Source organism: Sinocyclocheilus grahami, unplaced genomic scaffold (genome assembly GCF_001515645.1).
Source record: "Sinocyclocheilus grahami isolate Dianchi unplaced genomic scaffold, SAMN03320097.WGS_v1.1 scaffold948.1, whole genome shotgun sequence".
Taxonomy (NCBI): Eukaryota; Metazoa; Chordata; class Actinopteri; order Cypriniformes; family Cyprinidae; genus Sinocyclocheilus; species Sinocyclocheilus grahami.
In genome coordinates, this window is record NW_015506127.1 from 67969 (window position 1) to 79032 (window position 11064).

Consider the following 11064-nt stretch of genomic DNA (forward strand, 5'->3'; position numbering starts at 1 on the left):
TGTGTGTGTGTGCATGTGAGTGAGTGTGAGTGTGTGTGCGCCGCTGCTGGTGCTGCTGATTGATCTCAGACTGAAGCAGTGTCAGCAGTGTGCTTCTGCAGATTCGCAGGGAAACACACTCTTCTGCTTCTGAAACACAGGCCAGGCCAGATAAGCCAAGCAGCAGCTCCTGCGTCTTACAGAGCTGATAATGTGTTAATGGGCCGTTTGTCTCTCAGATATATTGACTTATTTAGCCTAAAACCCTTTGTGACAAGACAGAGCATGTTCAGATAAGCACACGTAATCCCTCACTGAAACACACTGGAATACTAAGCCATCATCATCATCATCATCAGTGCTCAAACCAGAAATAACTGCGGCTCGCGCTTCACCGCAAACACACCACAGTCGTGCAGCAGCGGCAGAGAACGAGTACAATACTGAGACACAGAGAGAGAGAAATCAGTATAATATGCTGCTTTACTGCTCAACAAACATTTCTGATTATTATCAATGCTGAACACAGTCGTGCTGCACAATATTTTTGTGGAAACTGAGATGCATTTTATTTTTCAGGATTCACAGATGAACAGAAAGTTCAGATGAACAGCATTTATTTGAAATAGAAATCTACTCTAACATTATAAATGTCTTTACTGACACTTTTCATCAGTTTAATGCATCCTTGATGAATAAAAGTACTAATTTCTATTTAAAAAAATCTTTGAGCAGTATATCAAAGATCAAGTATATAGTGCATATCAATATTTCATATCAGATTTAGAAGTTTTGAACTTGTTGTAGTTGATCAGGAGTACACAAGTACAATCAGAAAACAACACATTAGGAACATTCCTTGAGAACATATTCAACTTATATATTCAAAAATAGCGTAAGAACTGCACTTAGCAGCATTCTCACAAACTTAATGGAAATGATCTTTAGTCCTTTCCTAACTTCTTTCTTAAGATGATTTTGGTGATCTAACCCAGCATGAGTTTGTCATCAGCAGATAGATGAGTTATGATCAGAACAATAATCAGTATCTATAGGAGCACAGCATTTGCCAAAACTCCCACGATGCACTGCACTCGAACCGCTGAACATCTCCTCCATCGCTCATGATCGGATCAGAGCGACACAAGTTCAGACACTTTCACATGAAACAAGTGTTGATTTCTGAGCCGCTTGTGATGAACTCTTCAACACACCGAGGCCATGTGATGGTCAGACTGATAATTCAGACGCTTTCACACTCTACTGTACCTTCAGTCAACTAGTCTTCTACCGCAGACACAATCAACGTCTGATCCACTTCAGCTCGCTCACGACTAACCCCTTCACTTTAACCAGTCAATAACACGGTCACGCTAACTCAGAGTTTATCACTGAATGCAGATGCTGGTCTGCACTGATGAATTCACACATGAGCGAACCTCCAGCTGCTCTCCTCTTTCAGCTCAGTCAGAACTACTGACCAATCCTGCTCGCTTTACCAGCCACTGCTGTAACCAGGGTTAAGCTAGTCAAACTAACCCTGGCTAAACTCATGCATCAACTACACTGAGAAAAATCAAGTGAATGATGTCTTTTAGAAACTGCTAAATATCTTCTTATTCAATATTAGTGTTGTGTTCTAATAGTATCCAAACATCCTTGAAATAAGATCATCGATGTGTAGGAGAATAAGAGATCTCTTGAATGCCATGTGTTCTTGTTTTAAGTAAGCAAGCATCCAAAGAACACATTTAAGTGTTTATTTGATTGTACTTTGTCCATTTGCATCTGCAGATTTTAATTAGAATGTATCATTTTTTTAAAAGGCTGTTTTCTCAGAATGAGTTTGTTTCTCCACTTCAGCAGCACTTACAGTTTAATTCCTCTCTGTATTCTGAAGGGCTTCACTGACGCGTTTGTTCATATTTCATTCACACGAGTTTTTATGACATTTTATTCCTAAACTCGTGGTCTAGGGTTAGAACGAGAAATAAAACCTTGAACCTTTAATATGACAAGAACGACGAGCCTGACTTTAGATTTATGTTCTGGACATGTCTGCAAATGAGTGCTTATTTAATTAGATGCCTTAATTGCATATTCAAACAGAACAAAGCTGGGTCAAAACAGCCCAATTGCTGGGTTTGTCCCTATTTTACCCAGCACTAGGTTGTATTTAACCCAGCATTTTTTAGAGTGTAGTATTAGTGTTCTGACTATTATTCTGGCACAAAGAAAACTGAAAAACCTCTGTGAGGGCATGACAGGATCAAAGCTGAACACATTCTGTACAGCTAAACTACAAATGCAGCTACAATGAGGCTAAACAGCAGAACTTAAACACACTGATGGTTTTCTGAAGCAGTTGATATCTGACAAGACAAACCAGTTCACTAAAAGCACTGAACGATTCAGCTTCTCCAGCTGCGTGAGCATCAAGTGCTGCTCTTCTGTCAGTACCGGCTGCTTTCTGGAGAACCACGTGATCTGAGAGTTCAGTCTGACTCTGGTTAACGGAGTCCGGTTAGCAGTGTCCCACTAAGCAGTCTGAGCGTGAAGACACAATATCACAGCGCAGCGACTTTCCTTGATAAAGTCCTCCATCTCGTTGTCATCGGGCCGTTCTAATACATCTGGCAGAATTGATCACCTGTCAGCCATGAAATAATTATTTCATATTGATGCAGTGGAGCTCTGGCAGCTCATTTCTACTCGGCCAAACGAGCCGCCACAGACAAACTGATGTTCCTCGGACCTGAGCGGCTAATAGACACGTCTGATCGCCATCACATCCGTCTGAAAGAAGCAGAGACACACACTACACGATCAGTGTCATAACGTCACACACAGAGAAACGCTCTCTAAACTAAAGCCTCACTCACACAAGACAACAACTCTGCCCTGTTCAGAAATGTGTGATTTCATTCTTACTTTATGATGTATTTCTGACCACTTGCTATTCAAAATGCTGTATGTTTTTTTTAAAGAAATTAGTACTTTTATTCATCAAGGAAGCATTAAACTGATGAAAAGTGACAGTAAAAACATTTATAATGTTAGAGTAGATTTCTATGTGAAATAAATGCTGTTCTTTTGAACTTTCTATTCATCTGTGAATCCTGAAAAATAAAATGCATCTCAGTTTCCACAAAAATATTGAGCAGCACGACTGTTTTCAACATTGATAATAATCAGAAATGTTTGTTGAGCAGCAGATCAGCATATTATACTGATTTCTGAAGATCATGTGACACTGAAGACTGGAGGAATGATGCTGAAAATACAGCTGCACATCACAGAAATACATTACACTTTAACAGATATTCACAGAGAACACAGCTGTTTTACACTGAAATAATATTTAGCTGTTTTTACTGTATTTCTGATCAAATAATTGCAGCCCTGGTGAACAGAAGAGACTTGTTTCAAAAACATAAAAATAGAAAAAAAAACTTTCCCAAAATTTTGAATATAGTGCATATAATAAATACATGTCAGTTTGACTCATGCATTAATAACTCTTCATCTTGTTCATGGCATGATGCATTATTATTGCAACGATACACAAACATGTTCATTTCTAGCATCCGGGAAAATGATTCCTTGTCAACACTGAATAACAACTTATTTTTACCACTGATCAGATTTTCAAAAGCTATGAATAACGTAAGGTCTGTCAGTGTGAACAGAGCTCAAACACATGAAGAGGCACATCTAGAAGCAGACTTCCGATGACCAAACATAAACCTACATCTCAATATTGTTAACACTATATGAACACTCATTTCTATCAATGCATTAAGTACAGAAACCAGAAACACAAAATCTGAAGCAGCGCAGATTGAGGAGGTTCAATGCAAACAGTCTGAAGTCATCAGCTACTGAACAAACACATCAGTTAACGCACTGGCTCTGCCCCCAGACCTGTACATCATCTTACATTTCATTCAGTGGACTGTTGACAAATATGATGCAGGGCAACAACTTCATAAATGCAGTTATGCCCTAAAATTAAAGATATTGGTGCAAAAATGCTCCTGTATGAGTTTTTGTCTCATATTTACAGTATACCGCATGATAAGCGATATCACACGAGCAGCGAGAGCAACACACGAGTGCTGTTTGAGTGCAAATGTGATTTTACACAACAGTTGAGTAAATAAGAAGCTAATATCGTGTTGCATTTTAAACACAATATTGTCTGTTTTTGCTCAGTTTTGCCAACAAAAGTATGACCTAAAAACCAGAGCAGAATTGTTGTGCGTCTCTGAGCAACACAGCGGTGTTTAGTTTCTGAATGAATCTGTTTTAAACAAATCGAGTGAATCAATGATTCAAAGGCCATTCATAAAGTGAACCGTTTATGTACTTAATACTTTCTAATTTAACACAAAAATAGCATTAAATAATCTTTTGGGGGTATTTTCACAGACAAATGTAATTTACGATTAATTAATTAGATAATATATACTGTATACACACACACACACACACACACACACACATACTGTATGTATATGCCCTAAAAAACAATTATACACCATTTTGATTCTTAAGTAAATATATCTTATTATTTCACAAAAACAATGAGGGCATGACAGAATCAAACCTGAACACTTACTGTACAACAAAAACCAAAAATGTAATCAAAATCATGACACTAAACAGCAGAAATAGATCTTTCTCTCTCACGAGTGGAGTTCATCTGAAATCCATAGGCCAAATGGAGACTGACTTCATAATGCAGAAAAGATGAGTATGATCCAGCGGTCTGCAGCACACCAGCACTCAACACCTGTCTATCAGTCAAATCAGCGCACACTACTTCAGACAAACCTTTATCATGACGACAATTTAGTGATTTCAACGTACTCTTGAAGAAAATACGAAACACTGCAGGATATTACAACGCACTACAATAATACACCTTTTCACGCTGAATAAAACTGACCAAGAATCATGTGACACAAGAAAATATTTACCAAATTTTAAGGAGATCATTTACCACCACACGATCACTCTGTCACGATTTCAAACCTGTTTGACTTTCATTAAAAATTATATTTTGAAGAATGCTGGGAACCAAACGACATTGAACCCACTGACTTTCAACTAATATCTGTCCTCTATCCGTCCAAACACCAAACCCAGAGCGGACTGTATGCAGTGAGCTGTGATCGTCCTTACCTGAGCTCCAGAGCGGCGCTTTCCAGAGACGGCGCTCTAAAATCACTTACCTTCACCCATCAGAGACAGACACTGAAGCACAGACAGAGAGCGAGCGAGCGACGGGTCCTTCGACAAGTGGCTGGCAGCTGGAAAACGGCCCTGAACGCAGTTTGTGAACGAGTGGAGCGAGATCGGGAGCGAACTAGCCAGAGGAGTTAGTGAGACGGAGGGGTCAGGAGCAGGAGAGGAGCCTGGGACGGCCGGAGCTCATGTGGGGCTCGTATGTGGGGTTGGAGGTTAGTACTTTAGTAAAGAAGAGCAGGTCAGACACAAAAATGGTTGTTAGTACAGTTACAACAAAGGTTTCATTCGGATTAGTAACAGAATTTGAGTTTTAGTCAATTAGTAGAGCAGTCAATTGGTGAAATCCTTTGTGACTTGATTCGACATGAGAGAGATTGGTCCGAATTGTCACGTCTGGTGGGTTTTGAGGTTAAGAGGAAACCAAATAAACCATCCAAAAGAGTCAGGACATGGGGAAGAAGCCATGCAGCTGAGTGAGCAGATGAAGATGGCGTCGATGGGAATGAGCTGCGGATGAAGGGCAAAGCGAACGCTGAGCGCAAGCCGATGGCGGAGAGAGTCAGAACACAGTCACAGCACGCCACAGATGGAGGAACGGCGACATTTAGTTGATTAAGGGGTTAAATCTGAGGCGGGACACAACACAATGAGCACTCTGAGTCCACAGGTTTGCGTGCAAGCCGAGACGCGCTGGTTCGTTCGGCTTGGGCATCGCAGACTCCCTCTCGCTGCGGTGAACGGGATGAAGCAGATGAAGCATGCACACAACCGTACTGAAGATACCAAAGAAACACAGCAGGAGAGGCCACTCGTGATGCTAGACATGAGTGGAACGAGCTGGCAGATAACTAAACGTGGCTGTCTCTGCCTCGGAAATATTGTTATTCTAGAGCGCCGGAGCCCTGCCAGAGCTCATTAGATCGGTTTAATGGCATACTAATGTGAGCAGGAGGATCTGGAGCTGACCCTTCGACCAGATCTACTGAGCCCTGATGTGAAGTTATTCCTATCAGAAGGGGGCGTGGCTGATGTCTATAGGGTCTGCTAGATCAGAAATATGCATATGTGTATATAGAGTACACACATATACCGCTGGACCAGAGTAAGAGTGTTTCTGCTGAACGAGCTTCATTAATGAGTTAGTATCAGTGTTAATGAACACAGGTCCCACACGGCAGAAACCGCTGTGGGCGGGGCTGTGGGCGGAGCCTCGTGTTTGACGAGTCCAGTGACAGGCAGTGAGGAGCTACAGCTCACGATAAAGCTCATCGACACACGCCTCACAACACCTTTGGACCAGTGCTGTTACTGTTAACTACAACTATAGAGCTGAAATAAAATTAAAATATAAATATTAGATCTAAAAAAAGAATAATGAAATAAAATGAGGCAAGGCAAGTTTATTTATATAGCACATTTCATACACAATGGAAATTCAAAGTGCTTTACATAAAAGGAAAATAAAAAAGGAATTAACATTTTTAAATGAAATTACATTTTCAACTGAAATAAAAACAAATAGAAAAATATCAAAAATTGTGTTTGTTAATTGAAAAAGCTTAAAAATGAATATTAAATATAAATAAGTTTACGCGTAAGTACTAATATTACTAATTACCATATGAGTTAAAATTCCTAAAACTGAAATGAAATTCAAATAAAGCTAAATAGAAATGAACAAAAACTAAAAAAATGACAAATAGACTAAAACTGAAATTCTAATGAAAATGAAAGCTAATTCTAAAAGAACACTAATTACTGAAGAGCGCTGGTTTGGTCTGACAGTTCAATAAAGCGCAGATCTGCAGGTGATTCTCGTCTGCCAAACAGCAGAAGCTCCCTGGCATCAATAACGCCTCCCTTGGAAGTTATACGGGCCACTACGCTTCAGTAATAATTAACTGTTCATGTTTAATAATTAGGTTAGTTGTCCTGTGGGTTAGTACACTAATGAAATCATCACTCAGCAAACGAACCCAAAAGCGTGCAGCTCGGGTCGGGCTCTGATCGCTGCGCTTCTGATCTGTTGAGTAAATCTGAGCGCCTCTTGTAATGGGGTTCTGGCCCTCGTTTCAGACCGTGTTTTACGGCCAGGTCTGCCCGCTCTGAACCGGGCCGTAAATCCAAAGCTCCAGGAGAGACGAGCATGCTGAACACCAGAGAGACTCAGTATCATAACATTCACTGTAAGACTGGACATTCTCACCTCAGCTCACAAAACATGTGCTGAACTGAAAACATTATTTCTGAACGTTCAAAACTTCCTTTTTTTCTCAGTTGTACAAGCATTCCATTTGATCATTTTGCAAACGTTACTGGAATGTAACATCTGAATGTCCTCTGAATGTTTTGAGACAAGCAGTAATCATACAAATTGTTTAATTTGTTTAAAAATCAAAGGTGGGTAAAAAGCACACAAATACTTCAGCTAAAATAATGTTTTGTCTAAGTTAATACTTGCTCAAAACAATCACTTTAGCAAAGATTGTACTATTTTCTGCTATGCACTATTTTTTGTTCAATAAGTATACTGGCATTAAAATATGTTAATATAAAAATATATTTTAAAATACAGAAACAAAATCATTTTAAAAAGTAAGGATTCTGAAAGCATTGAAGGAGATCCAGTAATAATTGAATATAGATGTACAGTAGTAACAACAAATAATATTTTATTATAAGATATGATTAATATCATGTTTGTAAATATGATGGTTTCGTTCTAAACACGGTGGTTATCTCTAAGACGGACACCCAACATAATATATGATATTTACATCTGAATCTAATGTCATGTCAACAAATGGAAAAGTCAGCCATCTATTAATTATCATGTTAATTACTGTGCTTTTAGCCCCAAATACCATACTTTTACATATTCTTTCGTTTTTTAAAAACTGAAAATCATTAAGAAGACATTTGCCTCAAAATATATGCATTGATTTTAGCAATCCTCATTTGCTGGTTAAATCTACAACATAAAAAAACTGTAATGGTCCCTGTGGGCTTCTACTGGTAATTGGTCACCTTCTATTATCTTCTATCTGGCTTGTTAAAACCACTAAATCCTAATGGAGCATGTCCATGTTCTTTAGTGGTTGTAATGGCTAAAAGTTAACGGTTTGTAATGGTATTTGTAGTGAAAACCATTAGAATCGTTGTTTATTTCGACCAGCTTTATCGAGTTCCTTAAATCCTTACTGCCTGCCGCTGGGGTCGTTTACGATCACTCAAATGAACGTTCATATCGGTTAAGAGGGTCGTAAATCATACTGGGTAAGCTGAGTAAAGGGGAGGCGCAGCCACAGTTAAACATAAACTTTCATCGTGCTCTGTCGAGAAACTTCTTTATTTCAGACGACCCGATCACGACCACATGGACCGAGAAAGCAAGCGTTTAACCCGAGATCTTTCTGAGAGCAGGGGAGATGCAGGATGGACAAAACAAAGAGAAAACCATGAGCGAATGACACAGTGAAAGGAAAAGAGTGGAGGTCTGTAGTCTGATCGCTACCTTGATACCAATGGGGATTTGTGTAGTCAGTATAAGCAAACAGAATAGAAATAGGAAACGGAAATCCAGGGCAAACCAAAGTAGAAGACAATTAGAAAGATATCTACCATATAATGCAGTTTGTTTACCATAGCGTGTCCAATGCCTGAGTGCTTTAGGAAAAAAACAAGGGAAGGGAAAGAAAATATATAGAATAATGACAAATCCTGAAGCCAATAAAGGTCTTTTGAAGAGCGGCGGTCTTAAACCGGCCTTCGCGCTCTCTTTTCCTAATGTGGTTTTTGTGCAAGAGAATCAAGATCCAAATCCAGAACTAAAGCAACAGAATCTCTCCATCGAAGGATTTGTCAAGCAAAACAAAAACATGACAACAGTATTGTTATTTTGGTTAGTACGTCAGTACGCAAGTTAATTTGGAAAACAAGGGATGGCCCGCATTCCGTGAATGGCACGATGTTAGTCGCTTCAAAGGAACACAAACAGGTCAAAACCAAACACAAAACCCAAAATGAAACTGGAAGAACTTGAAGCTGTGGGGTTAGTAAGAAGACACAAGAGTTAGCGAAACCGTTCTCCACATGAAGAAGGGATATATGTGGGATAGATCGGGGGAGGGGCTGGTTGGAGTGGGAGGGGCTAGAAGCATTCGGATTGGCTAGTCCTGTGAGTGGGCGTGGCCTGTTAGCGGGCGGGGCTCTTTACAGGCCAATTGGGCCAGACTTGGGTTTCGGAGCAAAGTGAGAAATCGCTCGTCTCTGGCTGACGACTAAAAGGAGGCAAAAACACAACCGAGTTAAACAGTGAGACATCAACAACATCTTCAGGAACAAAACAGCTCATTAACAAAACGGGTTAAGAAGGAAACATGCGGTGCCGCCATCTCGGACCTGGAAGAAAAGACCGTTGTGATTACAAAACATCATCCAGACCTCATACAGATGCAGATTCTGATCCAGACCCAGCCTCAGACCCAAGCCTCCGCACTAGGGTGTGTATGACCTATGACCTCTGACCTCAGGCGCTGTGACCCAGAGGTTTCTGCTCGGAGGGAATACATTAAATCAGTTCTGAGTAGCAGTTAGCGGCGGTCTAGAGGAGGCTTCCCTGAGCGAAACAAGAACAAGACTGATATCTGATGTCCCACGCAGTGTTCAGAGCTCAGCGCTGAGATCCAGAAGATGAAGACTGTGATGTGTGTGATCACACTAAAAGACAGACTTTTGCAGCTTGAAACAAATTGCAGAATGGTGCAAAACACTCTTCATTTGACCAAATAAATAATAAATACACACTAGATACACTACCGGGTTCAGTATCTTTTTTGTTTTATTTTTTAATTAATAATCGAAGTGACAGTAAAGACATTTATAATGTAACAAAAGATTTCTATTTAAAATAAATGCTGTTCTTTTGAATTTTCTGTTCATCTGTGAATCTTGAAAAATAATAAAATCACGGTTTCCGCAAACATATTGTGCAGCATGACTGTGTTCAGCATTGATAATAATCAGAAATGTTTCTCGAGCAGCAGATCAGCATATTATACTGATTTCTGAAGATCATGTGACACTGAAGACTGGAGTAATGATGCTGAAAATACAGCTGCGCATCACAGAAATACATTACAGTTTAACAGAGATTCACAGAGAAAACAGCTGTTTCACATTAGAATAATATTTCACAATTTTAGTGTTTTTTCTGTATTTTTGATCAAATAAACGCAGCCCTGGTGAGCAGAAGGAACTTTTTAAAAACATTAAAATGATTACTGATCGCAAACTTCTGAACAGCAGTGAGATATACTAATACATATTGCATTAATAAATATGTTTTGTTTATGAATATGAATTGTTATTATTAATTTTTAAAACATATTAATGAAATACATAGTTGTGTGGATTTTATTTGTTTATTTTTTAATTTTTTTAAGCCGGATCTAAAAATGACCATCCACTTTCGGTCTTTAAAACACTTCCCTTCGCGTGGAACTGAAGACAGATGCGTAACGACTCGAGCAGAGAATGCTGATTCTGTGTGGACCGAAAAATAATTCAGTTTGATTGATTTGTAAAGAGCTTCTCATAACACATATTGTTCCAGAAACAGGTGACGGATGCAAGCGTTTATAGAGCCGCTGAGAAATATGAAAATGTATTTTCACAATCTGTGAATGTGACCTGCGCGTCTGTCATGAAACCAGGCTGATCGAGTGTTTGTGAGGAGAGAATGAGAGAACAAGAGCTGAATTTATCACACACACACACATACACACTCTCTCACACACACACACACTCTCTCTCTCTCACACACACACACAC

General features: G+C 39.4%; 1 protein-coding gene across 1 annotated transcript in view; it reads right to left on the reverse strand.

Moving 5' to 3' along the window:
- Positions 1–11064, reverse strand: part of LOC107564582 (neurexin-2-like) — a gene marked incomplete at its 3' end in the record, with an annotated part of 375377 nt that overhangs the window by 56494 nt on the left and 307819 nt on the right. Inside the window, exon 6 of the mRNA XM_016249689.1 lies at positions 8875–8898. Coding sequence (XP_016105175.1) covers positions 8875–8898 — 24 coding nt within the window. The remainder of the gene's footprint in view (positions 1–8874; positions 8899–11064) is intronic.